The sequence below is a fragment of the Pituophis catenifer genome, unplaced genomic scaffold (genome assembly GCF_029215685.1).
Source record: "Pituophis catenifer annectens isolate HBS135680 unplaced genomic scaffold, rPitCat1.0.hap2 SCAF_8, whole genome shotgun sequence".
In the NCBI taxonomy this organism is placed as follows: Eukaryota; Metazoa; Chordata; class Lepidosauria; order Squamata; family Colubridae; genus Pituophis; species Pituophis catenifer.
Window position 1 is genome coordinate 47,111,096 of NW_027256888.1, and position 22,525 is coordinate 47,133,620.

Consider the following 22,525-nt stretch of genomic DNA (forward strand, 5'->3'; position numbering starts at 1 on the left):
AGGTAAACAGGAAAAAGTGCAATCACGGGAAATACCTTCTCAGCAGAACCAGTAGAAAAAATGTTAAGTACTCATTATTTACAAAATAGCAACACAGTGCCAGTCTATGTTTGTGCAACATAAGAGCAGTCCTTTCTAAAAAAGAAAGCTAATTCTGATTTTTAAATACAAATCTAGTTCATTTTCATAACAGTGCTAAAGCCAGGTATATAAGAGGCCCACATAACACCTGATAATTACTTTTGGAAGCACTTATTAGGTATTACATGGGTAAGTCTCAGTAGAAACCAGTAGTCCAGTCTCTTCGCAATCCAAATCAACATAGCCATAGAGAGCAGCATCCAGTAAATGGACATGTTTGCAGGACTTTAAAATGGCCAGTAAAAATTGAGCAAATCCCAATCCCTGATTTTGTTGTCAACCACATCATCATGATGCATGTTAGCAAAAGTTGTCTCAGAAGAGAAGAGAAGACTTTACAAGTAGTCCCCAATTACCCATTGCTAAAGAAGGTTGTTAAGTGAATTGTGCCTGATTTTACAACCTTTTTGCCATGGTTGTTAAATGAATCACTGCAGTTGTTAAGTCATGAGACCATTAAGTGAATCTGGCTTCTCCCATTGACTTTGCTTGACAGAAGCTGGTTGGGAAGATCTAAATGCAATCAGATAAACCCAGAATGCTGTAACTATTGTAAATATATGCTGGTTTCCAGGTGTCCATATTTTGATCACATGACATGGAGATGCTGTGAATGGTGGTAACTGCAAGTACCAGTCATCAGTCACTATTTTTCCAAGGTTGTTGTAGCCTTGAACAGTTGCTAAATTAATTGTCAGATGTAAATGCCTTATTCTCTAATGTGTAAATAGTATATGAACGGGGTATCAGGGGTTAACTTATTCTTCACTTCTTAATGTATTCATAATCCACCACTCCCATATCTAGCTCCACCCATTGTATATATAAGGAGCTGTATGCACCCATTTTCCTTGCTTCTATCTGTGAATATTCAGTGAATATAGAATGCCTAATGTAAATAAAAGGAGAAATATTTAAACCTTTAATTCTTACTAAATTTATTGAGTCTGATCCTGAAAATATTGCAACAATCTGGTAGCAGAGGATGGTTTATTGACTCAATAAAAAATTTAAAAATGTCTAAGAGAGCTAGGCCCAACACCAGGGCATACAGCAAAGAAATGGAAACGGACCAAGAAATAATTGACGAATCCACAAACGCGATTTCGAGAGAATCTGAAGAATATACCACTGAAGACGAAGAAATAATAGATGAAAATGATGATCGGGAGGAAATCGAAATAGAAAACAACGAACTCAGGTCAGAGATATTAAAACTATTAAAGAGTCAAAAGAATGATGAAAGTCTCATCGCGAACCTCCAAGACATGCTGAAGAACAGCGGAGCAGCGAGAGAGAAGCACATCACTAATGAAAAACCAAAAGACCCAAAAATAGTGAGTGATATGACTGCAGAAAAAAATACTGTAAAGAAGAAAAACGGTGATCCCGCGCGAAATTTTGAATGGCAGCCATCTTGGTTTCAACAGACCTCCAGGGTGAGCGAAGCAGAGCCAATCAGAAAACTCAATTCAAAATTTCTGGCGCGAAAAACATTATCAGACAACGAAAACGAAAAAGAAGATTCAAACACCTCAGAAGAAACGGAATCGGAAAGTGAAGATGATTCAACGAATAACCAGATAAAATCAGCAATGAAAACGCTTTTTGCTGCATTTGGGCCAAAACTAAAAATTACCAAAAAGTTAACTAAGAAACGAGCGAGCAAGCCAGTGCCTCAAGACCTAACCGCTCCCATCCTGACTACAAGAGCGCCGACGCCCGAACCCAGAGAGCCCTGCCGATACCGCCCCACGCCACAGACCGAAGCAAGCACCAACGCTCTCAAAAGAAGAGGAAGAGCAGCCACCATCGTCAGGACTCCCAAGATCGAGCCAGAGACCGATTCGTCTGAGGAGGAGCAGAACGAGCGAGCCGCAACGACGAGAACCTCTCACGACGACTCCAGGGACGAAATGGACAACGCGCATGCGCAAGACTACGCAGACGATCCGGGAAGACATGAATTGCTGGGAAGACCATGCAGGCTCGTTGCGAGCATCCCCATGCCGTTTTGTAACTTTCAACATTTACGAGACCACGGACTACCTCAGTTTGTAAGTAATGGATCTAATAATGTCGGAAATTTACCAGGTGACTTCCCAAAGCTGAGGATAGATGGCATTAATTTACAAGAATGGTATCAGCAGCTCCAGGTTGTCTTTATGAAAGAAAATTTACTGTTTTTTATCACTAGTCCCCCAAAAAGACCTTGGACTCTAAAATTAGACTGTTTACATCATAGAGCATTTTTCTTATTAATTTCTAGTGTATCTCCTGCAATGTATCACAGCATTAAGCAAAATCTGACTGTTTCAGAAATTATTCAATGCATGTTCAATTTGTTTCACAGTGACAGTGTAGCTACTACTACAAGGATGTCTAAAGATTTCTTTTCATCTAGGATAAAACCAGGGGTTTCCATAAGTGAGCACTTAATATCTTTAAACAAAATAAGAGCTGAACTGCATTTAAGGGGGGAGGTGATTTCAGACCAAACAAAGAAAAGTGTTATCATCAACTCACTTGACCCATCATGGGATAATTATATGTCACACTTAGACACAATCAATCTAGGATACTTATCCATAGAAAGTCTATCCAATAAGTTAATAGCAGAAGACAATTCAAGAAGGAATTGTTCTAACAATCACACAGAACACAAACCATATAGAAAAGTAGCTTTTCAAGAAAAATATAATGAGACTTTTAGATGTCACAACTGCGGATCCAGGGAACACAATAGAAGAGATTGCCCCAAAATTTCAAAAGAAAGACATAGGTCAGAATATAGAAACAAATACAATTATAGACAGTCTTCCATGGATAGACATAGATATAGAAGCCCACCAAATTATAAAGAGAATAGAGGGGGCAGAGATAATTCAAAGGATAGAAAATCTGGTTCACTGAATGGGTTAAACAAACAAGACAACATTAACATACAGCAGAATGAGAACAATAATTGGCTCATTGATTCTGGAGCAACTAATCACACCACTAATAACAAAAATATATTATCTTCATTTGTAGAAGATAAATTTGTAATAAAGGTAGCTAACCAAGAAAAGGTTCAAGTATTAGGTAGAGGGAATGTAACCTTACCTGGCCTAGGAAAAATAGAGGGGGTATTACTAATACCTGAAATACCTCATAACATACTAAGTGCCATAAAACTAAGCAGGGATTCTGATATTAACATTGTTTTTTCTAAAGGAAAAGCGACTTTGGAGAAAAATAAAATAGACATAGGCACTGTGATGATTAAAGGAGGCCTACCTTATCTAATAACAAAGGAAAAATGGTTGCACAACATTGATTCAAATATGGAAGATTGTATTGAAGTAGATGATGAAAACATTAGCAACAGTGACAATGATGAATGTAAAATATCTCATGATCACAAAGATGCACATAATGAAAAAAAACCAAAAATAGGCAAGCCAATTCATGATGAGTGTGCTCACATCTTACATAGGAAGTTAGGACATGCCAGTTTTCCTGTAGTGCAAAAAATGACTGAACACGCAGAAGGTGTTAAAATAAAAAATTGTGAAAATTATTTGGAATGCTCAGTATGTAAATCTACAAAACTAAAAACTAGCCCCAGGCCAAGAAAATCCACTAGGTCAACCAACAAAATTTTTGATTTAGTACACATGGACTTAGTTGGTCCACTAACTCCATCAATCACTTATAGAAAACGTTACTTCTTGACCATAGTGGATGATTATAGTCGCTATGGATTTGTTTATACATTAAAACACAAAGATGAAACCTTTCAGAAATTTAAAGAATTTTATAAACGCATAGAAACACAACACAATATCAAAATAAAACAAATCATGACAGATAGGGGATGTGAATTCATGTCTAAAGAATTCTCCCAATGGTTGAAGGACAAAGGAATGTTACATTACACATCTAGTCCATTTTCTGCGTTTCAGAACGGGATTGTAGAGAGGAAGAACTCAACATTACAAACCATGATTAGATGCACATTGGAAGATGCTGGCTTAAGCAAACAATTCTGGTCAGAAGCCCTACATTATTCCAATTACACACAGAATAGAACCTGGTCCAGCATTATAAATAAGACACCATATGAAGTGATGTATAATAGGAAACCAAAATTGGCACACATGCACATATTTGGAGTCACTGCAGACGTACACATACCTAAGCAATTAAGAAGAAAGGGAGAAAACGTGTCCAGAAGACTCAGATTTATGGGATACGAGACAGGCACTAAAGGGTACAGATTCATTGATAATAATAACAAATTTATAGTTTCCAGAACAGCTGTGTTCCATGAGCAGGCCAACTGGTCTAAAATACATCTTAATGAAATATTTCCAAGTAACAACAAAGATACAAAATCTCAAGAGAAAGGGACTATAGAAAAGCAAAACATCAACAAACATAGAAACAAAACCAAAACATGGACAAACAGCCAACACAAAATAAAGACAGATACACTAACAAAAAAGGAAGCAAGATATTTGCATGATAATAATAGTAAACCTGAAAAAACAATTAGAAACACCAGAAATCAGATGCCAAATAAATACAAAGATTACATAATGCATATGGATGGTGAGTCAACTACACCTAATACATATGAGGAAGTGTTAAAACTTCCTCGTAAAGAAAAGGAAAAATGGGAATTAGCAATGAAAAAAGAGATGGAAAGTTTACAAGGATTAAACGTATTTACACCTGCAATTGCACCAAAGGATAAAACAATTATTGGTACTAGGTGGATATATAAAATTAAAAACTTAGAGGGAGGCAATACCCTATACAAAGCTAGACTAGTTGCACAAGGTTATGCACAGAAATATCCGGAGGACTATACTGACACATATTCACCCACAGTAAGAACTGAGAGTGTCAAAACAACTCTAGTAGTAGCATCAGCACTCAATCTCGATGTATTCCAATATGACATACAGACTGCATATCTACACGCAAAACTAGATAAGGAAATATATGTAAGAGCACCTCACAGTCAATACACAAACAAGAATGAGACTTGGTTGTTAAACAAGAGTTTATACGGGTTAAAACAATCTGGTAAACGATGGTATGATTGTTTAGTAAAAGTACTTAAAACTATGGACTTCAATGCCACCACCGCTGATAACTGTTTCTTTGTCAAAAAGGGTGATGATTACATAGAGTTTGTATTGATTTATGTGGATGACATTTTATACATAGGAAAACATAAAGAGAGAAGAGAAACATTTGTAACTAAGCTAAATGAACATTTCTCATTGAAATCTTTAGGTAAAGTAAATAAGTATCTTGGTGTTCAAATTAATAAGACTAAAAGAGGATTCAAACTTACTCAGAGAGATAAGATCATAGAGCTCTTAAACAAATGCAATCTAAGTGATGCCAAACCTTGTGATACTCCTATCCAGACTGACTTTCTAAGAAATGCTGATGAATCATCTCCTGAATTCAAAGATAACACGTTTTATAGATCAGTCATAGGTTCACTTCTTTATATCTCCAATTGGACAAGACCTGATATCGCTTTACCCCTCAATTTATTATCCAGACATGTCAGCAAGCCAACAATGTACCACTGGGAAGCTGTTAAAAGAATATTAAGATATCTGAAAAATACATTAGACTTTTGTTTAATGTTAGAACCTAACAATAATAGAGAACCAAAGCTCACATGTTACGCAGATGCGGATTGGGCTGGAGACACCTCATGTAGAAAAAGTACATCTGGTTATATATTCCTCTTAAATGACTGTCCAGTTTACTGGTACACTGGTAAACAAGAATTAGTGGCCACTTCAACGACAGAAGCAGAATATGTTTGTTTATCTAAAGCTGCGAATAACCTTGTATGGTTTAATGACTTAATATCAGATGTTTGGAAAAAACCTGCTTTACCTTTTGTTATGCATGAAGACAATAAAGCAGCTATTGAAATATCTAGATCTGACGCCATTGGACAAAGGTCCAGACACATAGATATAAAATTTAAACATGTGAGACAATTATCTCAGGATGGATTTATTAAAGCAGTGCATTGTGAAACTTCAGAACAATTAGCTGACATATTGACAAAGCCCTTACCTTCTAAGCAGCATAAATACTTGACTTCTAAGTTATATGTTTTGTACTGTCCTGAATCTGAATGTAATTGGTGTAGCATAACGAATCGGCATTTAGAGGGGGATTTGTCAGATGTAAATGCCTTATTCTCTAATGTGTAAATAGTATATGAACGGGGTATCAGGGGTTAACTTATTCTTCACTTCTTAATGTATTCATAATCCACCACTCCCATATCTAGCTCCACCCATTGTATATATAAGGAGCTGTATGCACCCATTTTCCTTGCTTCTATCTGTGAATATTCAGTGAATATAGAATGCCTAATGTAAATAAAAGGAGAAATATTTAAACCTTTAATTCTTACTAAATTTATTGAGTCTGATCCTGAAAATATTGCAACATTAATGGTTGTAAATCAAGGACTATCTGCACTTAAACTGGAACAAGGCCAATTTTAATTGCCTAATCGGCTGGAAAATAAATATCTGTTCAGCAAATTCTTTCATCATTAAATAGTCTCATTCTAATCTAAGATGATATTCTAAGCATCATTTTAAAAATTATAGAAAATAATGCAGAAGAAAATAATTTAAAAGTATACAATTTATTTTATTTTCCTCTTATGAGCTGGACGCCTAAATCAAGGGACTCAGAATTTCATCTCTCTCTCTTTTGTCAGATCTTAGGTTGCAATACTATACTCTTATCTAGAATTAAACTTCAGAGAATTCTAAACTTCACAATAAACATTGTCACTTCACATTTAGTATCTCTTCCTTTTTTAGCTTTTTTCAACCCTCATTTTTAGACATTCTTTACTCAAACAGGAATGAAGTAACATCTTGAAAATAAGTATTCTTTATTCAGTGTCTGTTCTGTATGTAACTGCTTTGTTTATAGTGCTAGAGACATATGCTGGCTGCTAATGTTACACCATATGCAAAGAAACAAAATGCCTTTTATGCAAATGGACTTTTCATTCTTGTTACTAGCTAAGTGTTACATAGAATTAAGATGCATGAAGAGGTGTAAAAATCTGTGTCTATTTAGATTTGCCTGAATTTGAGAAAACCGAACACCAGGGTAGCAAGTGGGGAATCACATTTTGAACTCCTACCTTTAAGAATGAACAAGCCATTCTGGCCGAGGCTGTTGAAGAGTGGAAAAACCACTTCAAATGAATATGCGGCCAGCATCTTGGGTGCTAAAAAAAGCAGGTGGTAAAGAAACACTTTGCAATAATCACTATGGTGAAAGCAAGGCATATTTACACTTAACCATTGAGGTGGGCTGAAAAAGAGCAAATTGTTCTACTGCTTTTCAGGCAAACCATGAAAGAAAATTGCATTTGAGTAATATCTTTTCAAATATTGAGTTGGATTGACCAACTGGTTTATCAGATTATTTTGGAATGCTGCAGTTTATTTAAGAAGGAGAGGCAGGACAGATTTGACTAGAATATCTCACTCTATAAAATGGACTTGCTGTATCTTCAGCTTGCAGAGGCATCTGAGTTTTTATGATGCTTTGTGCTTCTTGGTTAATGGACAAAAAAGCACAGAACTGATTAGTCTCAGTCTCATGATGATGATGGCAATGAGAATGCATTGTGGATCATTTATTAGGTTTAGCATGAAAAAGGAATATCAAGAAGGGGTGGCTATTGTAAAAGCTGAAGTAAAAATCATGTGGTTATCCTAATCAAGGTTTGCAAAAAATCCATAAATTTATCCATCTGACCAGATCCAGGAAGTTGTATTTGTATTCTTCTTCTTACCGTGAATGTTTCAGCAATTCAGAAAAAAGACAAATTGTCAGCCTTTCATATGAAATTGAAATTGCTTTTTTTGATGTTTTAAATAAGCACTTTTTAAAAGGATGTCGCCAGTGATCAATCCAGATTTGAAATGACTTTAAGAATGTGAACTACAGAAAAATATAGAGTATAGATCAGTGTTTTTAAATTTCAATCTCATATTATAGTTTCCTTGATTGGATTTGACCCCTTTGATAATTCAGGATAATGATTGTTTTACTTGGGCCAAAAGATGAATTATAATTATGTTATTATCAAGGTGATTGGACTACATACTGTATGAGATTTCTTGTCTGCAATGACATTGTATTTGCTCAAGTTAAGGAAATATTTAATTTACACATAAAATCATCTTACTTAATAACATTATGGTGCCCAATGAAAATGAGACTGATGACTTTAAGGAGAACTTTATCTCAGCTAGATGCCTTACCATTGATACAGCAGTAAGGCAGAGAAAAGTAACTGCTTGGGTAGTGACTCTTTGTCCTTTCCTTCAAGACCAATCCCTATACCGTCTACAAGGCAGGACTACCTATTTTCATAAGTTGGTATTTATCACTGCTTGAACCCCAATCAAATGCTACCTCCTAGGACAGGGGTGGGCAATTGTGGCTCTTTTACAACCTGTGGATTTCAACTCCCAGAATTCCTGAGACAGCCAAGCTGTCTCAGGAATTCTGGGAGTTGAAGTCCACAGGTTGTAAAAGAACCACAATTGCCCCCCCCAGGAGATATTGACCAGCTAGGTGGCAGAGCTCAGAGCAGTAAAGGGTCTGGTCTACTCTTTGGGATTAACTGTCCTGAACTCCTCCCAGATATCCATGCTAGGAAATGTCTCAGTCGCTTCTACTGAAACTTCCCAGCTGTAGTCTAACACCAAACAACGTCAAATAATTTTGTTGTCAGATATCTAGTAAAGTCCTCACAGTGATCCTTAAGAGTTCACCTGACTCCCCTTTACCCAGGAGGGAGGTAACAAGAAAGCCCAACTGATAAGAAGGTAAGCAAGAAAAATCATTACTTTGAACACACTTAGGGGATGAATACCCAAACAACTGGTACTAACATTTTAAAGTGCCAAATGATACTAATATTACTTACTAATTTTTTTAGTTATGATGTGACATTTCAAAATCTTTTCTTAATTGTCTTATGGAAGAAAATGCCTTTCATAGGTTGCAGCATGCATGTAAAGCTATTAAATCTACTGGAAACTGCTCTTTAATGGTCTCCTCATGGGGAACATCTGCATGGAGTAGTTATGGCTGATCCCAGATCTTTCCCTTTATCTGAAGATGAATTTCAAGGCACTGGTCTGTTTGCTGGCGCCTTGTTCTGTCATGGTTGTCTTCAGCCTGCCATTGTTTCCCTCAAAGTCAGATATTTCTGACTCTCAAGGCTGGAAAATAATCACCAAAATTTGTTGACTTGAATGAGTAGAAGAAAAATGTTTATGACTTAAACACCTAGGCTAATCTATAGAAAGTTAATTTTTGTGTCCTTCAGTAGCCAGATCTTCTGCCTACATAGTGTATGAGATTTCCTGTCTGCAATAAAGCAGTTTATATATATCTCCACTAAATCTGCAAATATTCTGCTATTATTGTCAGGTACAAAAGACCAGGACTGTACGTGAAGTTCCAATTAAAATTATGCCTATGCACAAGAATCTACTCAGTTAACGATTAGCACTATCTTGATGTTAGATAAGGGTCAATGAAATTCAAGAGAACTTGGATTTAATCCATTTGTGGCTACATAGAGACTCTAGGCTGATGCCTCTTATGACTTTGCCTCAGGTTCTGTCACTACTTCTCCTATAATTATACAATAAAGGGTTGGATTCCTGGTAGGTTTATAGTTATTGCCATCCCTAATGTGAAATACGACACCTTTGGGAATTGCAAATTTCAGAGAACATCTGAAATTTTGAAACCATAATGTGAGCATTCTCACAATGGTCATTGTAGTAAATTGGTCAATTACAACCTCTATGGCAAAACTAATGAGATTTGTCTTTACCTCATTACATGCCTTTGAAATCACTGCAGTTTACTTAAGTCTATTTTGTCTACATGTACAAAGAAACTTGGGGTGTAATCACTTAAAAATATTGTTTCTTAGCATCTCTGACCTTTGTTGGGATCAGAGGTGCTTTTCTAAATAAAAATGATGTGCTTTGAAGCATGACCAACCTCCTATTTACTAATTTTTAATTAATAGGTGGGCTATTAGTGAGCTTCCATGAGGAAGTTATATACTATCATGTCGATTCAGCATTTTTCACAGTGCTGAATGGGTGTAAATATTTGTAACTTGAGGACATTATTGCAACTATGGTGAAATTTTAGCAGACAAAAGAGTGAAAATTCTTTAAAGAGAACACAAATCTTGAAAAAAATAGTGTTAAAGTACTGTTAAGTAGTGTTAAAGTAACACCAACTAAAATTAGGGGGGGAAATCGAGTAAGTGAATAATACTCATTCCAATGTGCAATAACCTGATCTCACAGACACTCCTTAAATGTGTGACTTGTATCTTGCTCAGCCCTGGAAGATTTCTTAGAGATTTAAGAAATAATATTTACTATCTTTGAAAACATAGTAAATCATGGTAAAGATAGCTCTATGTGGATAGTTTTGGAAGGCAAAAATATGTTACAGATGTACAGTATATACAGATGTATTAAATAAAGCAATATGGACAAACAGTTCCAGGTAGGGATGGGATAGAGGCTGCTAGTGGATACTTCTATTCACAATTTTTCTGAGGATTCTGGGAGAAAATGGAAAATCTTTTTCTTTTCACAATGAGTCTGCTTTAGTTTGCTGATTCCTGTAACCATATGGCAGCAACAGGATAGTTAGATTTCAAACTGTACTGCTGGAGACTGATTCATCTTAGAGATCCAAATAATGACTATTAAGATTCAATTCAAGATGGGGTTAGGTTGCATTTTTGATTAATTAAAACATGTCTTGCTGCATATGTATGGTGGAGTCAACTGGCTAAAAAAGAGGGGGATCCTTTAGGTGAAGTAAAGAGACATTCCAGCATGGAGTTGTTTTGGGGAAGGAAACATCTGAGATCAAACCCTTAGACCCTTAGACTATATCTCCTGTTTCCCAAGGGAAGGCAGTCAGCTTGGCAATATTCTTGTATACAAATGTCGACAGTAGAAGAATTGCTTTGGCCTATTCATGGAGTTGTTCCGGTTGCTTGCACCTGACTATCTGGGGGTTCTCTTTAGCTGCCACATGACCCTGGGCCAATATACAAATGTTATTGTTAAGTGGGGTGAATGAGGACGCAGCAAGCCAGAGTAGTTAGTGACAACAGCTCTTTATTATATGGTGAGACTCCAGCAACTGACCAGGGGAGCCAGCTCCCTTTATATACCTTGCAGCTGTGGTGGTCAGCCAATCAGCTGAGGGTCAGTTAATTCGAACTTCCCGCCAACAAACCTATTTACATAACACTCCTCCCCTCCCAGAAGTCACTTGGGGTGTTATTTGCATACATAGTCTCTCAGGTGACTAGGGCGTGTACGAGTCCTAGTTGACCTGCGCAGTTCAGTCGGAGGGGCGGCATTGAGCAGGTCGGAGGGACTTTCTGTTTCTCCCTGCTCCGCCAATGAGGCCTCCGGGACCTCCTCGTGGGCGGCGACTTCTCCGGCTGTTGGGACTACCTCGACGGGGCGGCGCTGGATACCAGAATCCTCAGCTAAGTCCTCCGCTCTACTCGGGCTAGTGGTTTGTGCTTCTGGTTGGTAGTTGTGGTCAGCGATGGGGTCGTCTAATGTATCGTCGGTGTCTGTGGTTACTCGTTTTCTTAATTGGTCAATGTGCCTGCGCCAAACTCTCCCGTCCCCCATGTCTACCCGGTATGACTTGGGGCCTGTGATTTCTGTGATTGTTCCTGCCTCCCAGAGTGGGCCCTGTCCATAGTTTCTAGCGTGTACCGGTGTTCCTATGGTGAACTCTCTAAGTTTCCTCTCCCCCCCCTTGAAGACCTCTGGGGAGTAATTGGGGTTGAGTCTATCTAGTATTCCCCGGAGTTTCCGCCCCATTAATAGTTCAGCCGGACTTCGGCCCGTGGCTGTACAGGGTGTGGAGTGCTGGGTTATTAGGAACTTGTCTACCCTTTCCTGCCAGTCCCTGGGGCTTAAGCGTGAAAGGGCCTCCTTTGCTGACCTAACAAATCTCTCAGCCTGTCCGTTACTAGCCGGGTGAAACGGGGCAGAAAGGACATGTCTGATCCCAAGTCCCGCTAAGTAACCCTCGAACTGTGTTGCGGTAAACTGTGGCCCGTTATCTGACACTAGGATATCCGGTAACCATGTGTGGCGAATAACTGTCTTAGCTCTCTGATGGTTGCGTCAGTGGTAGTGGCCTTCATTAGCTTGATCTCCAACCATTTGGAGAATGCGTCTATGACGACCATGAAGGTCTGTCCATGGAATGGGCCTGCAAAGTCAATATGTATTCTGGACCAGGGTCCCTGGGGCCTTTCCCACTCTCTCACGGGTGCCGTTGGCGGGTCTGATCTGGACTCTTGGCAGGGCTGGCATTTCCCCACCCACTCGGTAATGTCTGCATCCATGCTGGGCCACCAGACGTAGCTCCTGGCTAGCCCCTTCATTCTTACAATCCCAGGGTGCCCCTCATGCAACAATGTTAAAACTTTTTCCCTTAAACGTGAAGGAATAACAACCCGATCGCCCCATAGTAAACAACCCCCTTGCATTGTCAACTCATCCCGTTTTCCCGCGAATGGTTTAAATTCCCTGCTCCCAATCCTTTCTGGCCACCCCCTCATAACCCAACTTGCGACTGTCCGGATCACGTGGTCTTTGGTTGAGGCTCTCGCAACCTCGGCTGATGTGATGGGCCCGGAGTCCAAAACGTCTATCAGCAGGATGGGGATGCCGGGTGTGGGGTCTTCTAAACTGTCGGGTAGTGGGCATCGGCTGAGTGCGTCCGCGTTGCCCATGTCCGCCCCTGGTCGATGTACCAGGCGATAGGAGTATGCTGCGAGGAAGATGGCCCAGCGTGTCATCCTGGGCGATAGTGCTGCCGGGGTTGGTCGATCTCCCGCGAGGAGACCCAGGAGCGGTCGATGGTCTGTGATTAACTCAAAGTCCCTCCCGAACAAGTACTCGTGGAATTTCTTTACTCCCGAAACGGCGGCGAGGGCCTCCTTGTCAAGCTGGCTATAATTTCGCTCGGCACTTGATAGAGTTCGGGAGTAATATGCGATGGGTGCCTCTAGGCCATTCGGGAGTCTGTGGCTCAGGACGGCTCCCACCCCGAACAGGGACGCGTCACATGCTAGAACAAGGGGAAGCGTTGCGTTGTACTGGATTAGAAAACTCTCGGCTGATAGCAGTTTTTTAATGCCGGCGAATGCCCTGTCTTCAGCCTTCCCCCATTTCCAAGTGGCTTTTTTGGTTAACAGTCTATGTAGGGGTTCTGCCACTGTTGCCTTGTATTTAAGGAAAATGGCGTAAAAGTTTAATAGTCCCAGGAAGGCCTGTAGCTCTGCCTTGTCTTTGGGGGTGGGTGCTTCTCTGATTGCCCTGATCTTGCTTTCTGTGGGGTGAATGCCGGTGCCATCTACCCTGTACCCTAAGAATTCGACTGAGGGGACTGCAATCATGCATTTGTTACGCTTTACTCTGAGTCCTGCGTCCCTGAATTTCCTTAGAACCTCCCTCAGTCTTTCTCTTAGCTGTTGCTCATTGTCGGCGGTGATGAGCATGTCATCGAAATAGGGTACCACCCCGGGGATCCCTTGTAGAAGCCGCTCCATGGTACTTTGGAACAGTCCAGGGGCCACGCTTACTCCGAATTGCAAACGGGTGCACTTGAAGGCCCCTCTGTGGGTTACGATAGTCTGTGCCTCTGCGGTAGCGCCATCTACCGGCAGTTGCTGGTACGCCTGCGCAAGATCGAGTTTTGTGAAGATCTTGCCGGGGCCCAGGGAATGCAATAAGTGGTGAACGACGGGCACTGGATAGGCGCTCTGCTGCAGGGCCTTATTAATTGTGCATTTATAATCAGCGCATATGCGCACTGACCCGTCCGGCTTGACCGGTGTAACAATTGGGGTCTCCCATTTGGCGTGGTCGACTGGAACGAGCACCCCTTGTTTGATTAATTTGTCCAGTTCAATGTCTATTTTGGGCTTCAGGGCAAATGGTACCCGCCTAGGCTTTAAACGGATGGGTGCAACATTGGGGTCTAGATTAAACGAAATCGGGGTCCCCACATACTTGCCAAGCCTTTCGTCGAACACGTCCTGGAACTCCTGCATCAGGTCTTCCTTCAGGGTGCTTCGAACGTTCCTTACTCCGGTGAATCCCATGCCTAGGGCCCTAAACCAGTCCATGCCCAGGAGGCTGGGGAGGTTGTCGCTGACGATGGTGAGGGGCAGTTTCTCGGTAAACTCCCTGTATTGGACTTGGAACTCGCCTCTGCCTTCGACGGGTATGCGGTTCCCTTGGTAATCCTTCAGTCTGCGTTGCTGCGGCTGGAGCTGTCGCTTGTGTACGCTGGGGATGACTTTCTTCAGATTCTCCCAAGACATGATGGATATTGGTGATCCCGTGTCTATCTCCATCTGGCACTCCCGTCCCTCAATCTCGACCATGGTGTAGGTCTTTTCTCCGGGCGAGGTGCAGGTCTGTGCGATGCGTATGGTGTAGGCCCCAGCGTCTTTAAATTTCGCGCCCTTCCGGTTTCCGCCATCCCTGTTGGGCCTTCGGTGTGGCGCCGTCTCGGATTGGGCAGTTTGGCCACGTGGTCTGTAGCTCTGGTGTGTCTTCGATCTGCAGACTCTAGCGATGTGGCCCCTCTTCTCACAGGAACGGCAAACGGCGTCCCTGAACTTACAGTTTTGTCGTGAGTGGGACCCTCCGCAGCTGGCGCATCCGTCTCTGGGCTCCCTCCGGGCTGTGCGGGACTGCTCGGTGCGGTAGACCTCCTCTTCAGACTCCCCCTCACTCGCGGTGCTTACGACCTCTCGATGCACTGGCGCCGTCTTCTGCGTTGTTTTGGTTAGGTGGGAGCTCTTTAGTCTCTCAGCGGCCTTTACTGACGACTCTTGCGCCCTGGCCTCGTCTAGCGCGATGAGTAGGGTCAGGTTTGACCTCGCAAGCAGCCTTCTCTGGAGCCGGCTATCTCTCACTCCACAAATTAGTTGCTCTAGGAGCATCTCATCCAGGTCTCGGTACTCACATTGGGTTGCGGCCTTACGCAGGGCGGCGACGTACTCGCTGATCGATTTGCCCTCCTGCTGTAGCCGTTGCCGGAAATCATAGCGCTGGACGTACTTCGATGGCGTTGGTGCATAGTGGTCCTTTAGCAGGGTCTGTAGCGTTGACCAGGAAATGTTGTGGACCGAATTCGGCTCCGACAATGCTTCGGCTGTGTCGAAGACTCTTGGCCCGCAGTGGCTCAGGAACAGGGCTTTCTTCCGCACGTCCGGTAGCCCTTGCATGTCGTTTGCCACCATGAAGCACTCGAACCGAGACATGTAGGACCCCCACTTCTCTTCCTTGGGGTCGAAAGGCGCTGGCGGGGTGTAGGCAGACATCGTTTCGGGGATTCTCCTGTGCTCCGCTCACTCGCCTGGCTGGATTCGGTTGCGGTCTCCGGTCCCTTCTCTGAACGTGGCTTCAGCTCTTTTCTCGAGTGTGGCTTCAGCTCTCCTCTGCTTCTGGCCTCAAAATCCCACCTTCGTCGCCAATGTTAAGTGGGGTGAATGAGGATGCAGCAAGCCAGAGTAGTTAGTGACAACAGCTCTTTATTATATGGTGAGACTCCAGCAACTGACCAGGGGAGCCAGCTCCCTTTATATACCTTGCAGCTGTGGTGGTCAGCCAATCAGCTGAGGGTCAGTTAATTCGAACTTCCCGCCAACAAACCTATTTACATAACAGTTATGTTTTAAAATGTTATGAATAGGAACTACACTTAGGCCCCCAAGCTCCAAATAATCTTTTCTTCCCCCCAGGAAGGAATTCAATGCACTGCAAAATTCACTAATTAACTCTGCCAAATGGCTTATCAGGTTTCTGTTTTCTATTTATATGCAAAATCAATGGGGAAGTCAGATTCACTTTACAATCATGCTACTAACTTAACAACTGTAGTGATTTACTTAACAGTGACAAGAAAACTGGAAAATGGGGCAAAATTCACTTAACAACTGTCTTGTTTAGCAACAAATTTTGGGCTCAATTGTGATCATAAATCAAGGGCAACCTGTATAGAAGAGCGCAGTGTTTGATTATGATCATTATTGGTGCACCTTTTATTGGAGTATTTGTTGCAATATTTTCAGGATCAGACTCAATAAAGATAATAGAAGTTAGAGATTTAAATATATTTCTCTTTAATCATAATAGGCATTCTATATTCGCTGAATATTCAAGATAGAAGCAAGGAAAATGGGGAGGATGGCTCCTTATATATACAAGGGGTGGAGCCAGGAATGGGAGTGGTAAATTATGAATACATTAAAGTCCAAAGAATAAGTTAACCCCTGATGTTCCATATATACATTATTTACACATTAGAGAATAAGGCATTTACATTTGACAAATCCCCCTCTAAATGCCGGTTCGTTATACAACACCAGTTACATTCAGATTCAGGACAATATAATACATATAATTTAGAAGTTAAATATTTGTGTTGTTTAGAAGGTAAGGGTTTTGTTAATATATCAGCTAATTGTTCAGAAGTATCACAATGTATTGCTTTGATGAATCCGTCTTGAGATAGTTGTCTCACGTGCTTAAATTTTATATCAATATGCCTGGACCTTTGTCCAATTGCATCGGATCTAGATATTTCAATGGCCGCTTTATTGTCTTCATGCATAATAAATGGTAAAGTAGGTTTCTTCCAAACATCTGTGATCAAATCATTGAACCATACAAGGTTATTTGCAGCTTTAGACAAGCAAACATATTCCGCTTCTGTGGTAGAAGTGGCTACCAGTTCTTGTTTACCAGTATACCAGTAAACTGGACAATCGTTCAATAGAAAAACATAACCAGAGGTACTTTTTCTGCATGATGTATCACCAGCCCAATCTGCATCAGCATAACAAGTAATTTTTGGTTCTTTGTCATTATTTGGTTCCAATATTAAACAAAAATCTAATGTACTTTTCAGATATCTTAAAATTCTTTTGACAGCTTCCCAATGATACAAGGTTGGTTTGCTAACATATCTTGACAATAAATTGAGAGGTAATGCAATATCTGGCCTAGTCCAATTAGATATATAAAGGAGTGAACCTATAACTGATCTGTAAAATGTGTTGTTTTTAAACTCAGGGGAAGATTCATCAGTGTTTCTAAGAAAATCAGTTTGCATAGGTGTGTCACATGTTTTGGCATTATTTAAGTTACATTTGTTTAGGAGTTCAATAATTTTATCTTTCTGAGTAAGTTTGAATCCCCTTTTAGTTTTGTTAATTTGTACACCAAGGTATTTATTCACTCTACCTAGTGATTTCAATGAGAAATGTTCGTTTAACTTATTTACAAAGATTTCCCTGCTCTCTTTATGCTTTCCAATATATAAAATATCATCCACATAAATTAATACAAATTCAATATGATCATTACTCTTTTTTACAAAGAAACAGTTATCAGCAGTGGTGGCGTTGAAATCCATGGTCTTAAGTACTTTTACCAAACAATCGTACCATCTTTTGCCAGATTGCTTCAATCCGTACAGACTCTTATTTAATAACCAAATTTCGTTCTTATTAGTGTATTGACTGTGTGGTGCTCTTACATATATTTCCTTATCTAATTTTGCGTGTAAGTATGCAGTCTGTATGTCATATTGAAACACGTCCAGATTGAGTGCAGATGCTACTACAAGAGCTGTTTTGACACTCTCTGTTCTCACTGTTGGTGAATAAGTGTCAGTATAGTCTTCTGGATATTTTTGTGCATAACCTTGTGCAACTAGTCTGGCCTTGTATAAGGTATTACCTCCTTCCAAATTCTTAATTTTATAAATCCACCTGGTACCTATAATTGTTTTATCCTTAGGTGCGATCGCAGGTGTGAATACATTTAATCCTTGTAAACTTTCCATCTCTTTTTCCATAGCTAGTTCCCATTTTTCTCTTTCTTCACGGGGAAGTTTCAATACTTCCTCATATGTATTAGGTGTTATTTGTTCTCCATCCATATGCATTATGTAATCTTTGTATTTATTTGGTATTTGGTTTCTATTGTTTCTAATATTTCTTTCAGGTTTGCTATGGTTGTCATGCAAATATCTGGCTTCCTTTTTTGTTAATGTGTCTGTCTTTATTTTATGCTGACTATTTGTCCAAGTTTTGGTTTTGTTCTTACTTTTGTTAATATTTTGATTTTCTGTTGTTCCTTCCTCGCAAGATATATTATCTTTGCTTTTATTAGGAAATATTTCATTAAGGTGCAATTTAGACCAATTGGCCTGCTCATGGAACACAGCTGTTCTGGATACTATAAATTTGTTATTATTATCAATGAATCTGTACCCTTTGGTTCCAGTTTCGTATCCCATGAATCTTAATCTCCTGGATACGTTTTCTCCCTTTCTTCTCAATTGTTTAGGTATGTGTACGTCTGCAGTAACTCCAAATATGTGCATGTGTGCTAATTTGGGTTTTCTATTGTACATCACCTCATATGGTGTCTTATTCACAATACTGGACCATGTTCTATTTTGAGTGTAATTTGAATAATGTAAGGCTTCTGACCAAAATTGTTTGCCTAAACCAGCATCCTCTAATGTGCATCTAATCATGGTTTGTAGTGTGGAATTCTTTCTCTCTGCAATCCCATTTTGAAATGCAGAAAATGGATTGGACGTGAAATGTAGCATCCCTCTATCCTTTAACCATTGGGAGAATTCTTTAGACATGAATTCACATCCCCTATCTGTCATAATTTGTTTTATTCTGATATTATGCTGTGTTTCTATGCGTTTGTAGAATTCCTTAAATTTCTGAAAGGTTTCATCCTTGTGCTTTAATGTGTAAACAAAACCATAGCGACTGTAATCATCCACTATTGTTAGGAAGTAACGTTTTCTATAGGTAATTGATGGAGTTAATGGACCAACTAAGTCCATATGTACCAAATCAAAAATATTGTTAGTTGATCTGTTAGATTTTTTTGGTCTGGGACTGGTTTTTAGTTTGGTGGATTTACATACTGAGCATTCCAAATAATTTTCACAATTTTTTATTTTGACACCTTCTGCGTGTTCAGTCATTTTTTGTACTACGGGAAAGCTTGCATGTCCTAACTTCCTATGTAAGATGTGAGCACACTCATCATGAATTGGTTTACCTATTTTTGGTTTCTTCTCATTGTGTGTATTTTTGTTATCATGAGTTATTTTACATTCATCATTGTCACTGTTACTGACATTTTCATCATCTGCTTCAATACAATCTTCCATATTTGAATCAATGTTATGTAACCATCTTTCTTTGGTTATCAGATAGGGTAGACCCCCTTTTATCATCACAATACCTACATTTGTTTTGTTCTTTTCTATAGTTGCTTTCCCCTTTGAGAAAACTATATTGATGTCAGATTCTCTGCTTAGTTTTATAGCACTCAGTATGTTGTGAGGTATTTCTGGGATTAATAATACCCCCTCTATTTTCCCTAAACCAGGCAAGGTCACATTTCCTCTGCCTAATACTTGAACCTTTTCTTGATTAGCTACCTTTATCACAAACTTATCTTCTGTAAATGAAGTTAATATACTTTTGTTGTTAGTGGTGTGATTTGTTGCACCAGAATCAATAAGCCAATTATTGTTCTCATCTTGTTGTGTTCTGGTGCTGTCTTGTTTATTTAGCCCATTTAGTGACCCAGATTTTCTCTCTTTTGAATTTTCTCTACCCCCTCTACTTTCTCTGTAATTTGGTGGACTTCTATATTTGTGTCTATCTGTGGAAGATTGTCTGTAATTGTATTTGCTCCTATATTCTGGCCTATGTCTCTCCCTTGGGACTTTGGGACAGTCTCTTCTACTGTGTTCCCTGGATCCACAATTGTGGCATCTAAAGGCCTCATTATATTTATCTTGAAAGACTACTTTCCTAAAAGATTTGTGTTCTGTTTGGTTACTGGAACGATTTTTTCTTGAATTGTCTTCTGCTATCAATTTGTTAGATAGACTTTCTATTGATAAATATCCCAAATTAATGGTATCTAAGTGTGACATAAAGCTATCCCATGATGGATCAAGTGAATTGATAATAACACTTTTCATTGTTTGATCTGAAATCACTTCCCCCCTCAATTGCAGCTCAGCTCTTATTTTGTTTAGATTTATCAAATGCTCACTTATATAAACCCCTGGTTTCACTCTAGAAGAAAAGAAATCCTTAGACATTCTTGTGGTTGTGGCTACGCTATCGCTGTGAAATAGATTAAACATGCATTGAATTATTTCTGATACAGTTAGGTTTGGTTTGATGCTATGATACATTGCAGGAGACACGCTAGAAATTATTATGAAAAATGCTCTATGATGTAAACAATCTATTTTTAAAGTCCAAGGTCTTCTTGGAGGACTAGTTATAAAGAATAGTAAATTTTCTTTCATGAAAATAACCTGAAGCTGTTGGTACCACTCTTGTAAATTAATGCCATCAACTCTAAGTTTTGGGAAGTCACTGGGTAAGTTCCCCACATTATTTTGTCCATTACTTACAACCTGAGGCAGTCCGTGGTCTCTCAAGTGCAGGAAATTACAGAACGGCATTGGGATGCTTGTAACGAGTCTGCGCGGTTCTCTGGCCAGTTCAAGTCTTTCGGGGCCGTCTACGTAGTTTTGCACATGCGCGTTGCTCATTTCTTCTTTGGCGCCGTTGTGGAAGGTTCTCTCCATTTCAGCTCTCTCGATCCGCTCCTCTTCAGATGAGTCGGTCTCTGGCTCGGTTTTTGGGGCTTTGGTGATGGCGACGGTTCTTCTCTTTCTCTTGTGTGCGCTGGCACTCGATTTTGTCTGCGGTGTAGGACGGAATCGGCATGGCTCTCTGGGCTCGGGTGTCGTCGTTTTCGAAGTCAGGATGGGAGCGTGCAGGTCTTGAGTTGTCGGTTTGATTTCTTGCTTCTTCGTTGATGTCTTGGAGATTTTCAATCTTGGCCCAAAAGCAGCAAAAAGCGTTTTCATTGCTGACTTTACTTGAGACTTTGTTAAATCGTCTTCACTTTCTGATTTTGGTTCATCTGAAGAGTTTGAGACTTCTTTTTCACTTTCTTCGTCTGATAGCGTTTTTCGCGCCAGAAATTTTGAACTGAGCGTTTTGATTGGCTCTGCTTCACTCTCTTTTGAAGTTCGTTGAAACCAAGATGGCTGCCATTCAAAATTTCGCGCGAGGTCACATCTTTTCTTTTTTACAACTATTTTCTCAGTAGTCATTTCACTCACAGTTTTTTGATCTTTGGGTTTTTCTTTAATGACGTTTTTCTCTCTCGCTGCTCCGCTGTTCCTCAGCATCTCCTGGAGGTCCGCGATGAGGCTTTCATCATTCTTTTGGCTTTTTAGTATCTTTAATATCTCTGACCTGAGTTCGTTATTTTCTATCTCAATTTCTTCCTGGTCGTTGTTTTCACTCATCAGTTCTTCTTCTTCAGTGGTGTATTCTTCGGATTCTCTCGAAATCGCATTAGTGGATTCGTTGATCATCTCTTGATCAGTTTCTATTTCTTTGCTGTAGGCCCTGGTGTTGGGCCTATCTTTCTTGGACATTTTTAATTACTTATTGAGTCAATTAACCATCCTCTGCTACCAGCTTGTTGCAATATTTTCAGGATCAGACTCAATAAAGATAATAGAAGTTAGAGATTTAAATATATTTCTCTTTAATCATAATAGGCATTCTATATTCGCTGAATATTCAAGATAGAAGCAAGGAAAATGGGGAGGATGGCTCCTTATATATACAAGGGGTGGAGCCAGGAATGGGAGTGGTAAATTATGAATACATTAAAGTCCAAAGAATAAGTTAACCCCTGATGTTCCATATATACATTATTTACACATTAGAGAATAAGGCATTTACATTTGACAGTATTCTATTCATTTTTCCCAATGATATCATTAAGTGAAATACTATAGAAGTATATTTCTACTTGCTTCCCGCTTACAGGAAATAAATGAGAATGTAATTAAGCCAGATTTGAGCCAAATGCAATTTTGCATTTTCGTTCATTGCATTAACAACATTTTCCATTTCACATTTTATTGGGTGCAATTAATCCAAGAATTTTATTAGAACCAGTGAAAATGTCTGTGGGTACATAATTATACTGGATCAATTCCATGGAATTGTGATGTTATGAATAAAGTTTGATGAAAAGATTAATATCTTGATATCTATGATTTCTTATATTTGCAGACTCTGATTTCATCTGATTTTATAGTTCGTTCAGTGCACTTC

The 22,525-nt window shown here is 39.7% G+C and overlaps 1 protein-coding gene across 1 annotated transcript; it reads right to left on the bottom strand.

Moving 5' to 3' along the window:
• Positions 1-12,818: 12,818 nt before the first annotated feature.
• Positions 12,819-15,406, bottom strand: LOC139320717 (uncharacterized; the record flags this gene model as incomplete). The annotated part of the gene is made up of 4 exons (XM_070949152.1): positions 12,819-12,918; positions 14,628-14,757; positions 14,842-14,976; positions 15,046-15,406. Coding segments are annotated over 4 exons (726 nt in total), but the record flags the coding sequence as incomplete, so codon positions are not given.
• Positions 15,407-22,525: the final 7,119 nt, after the last annotated feature.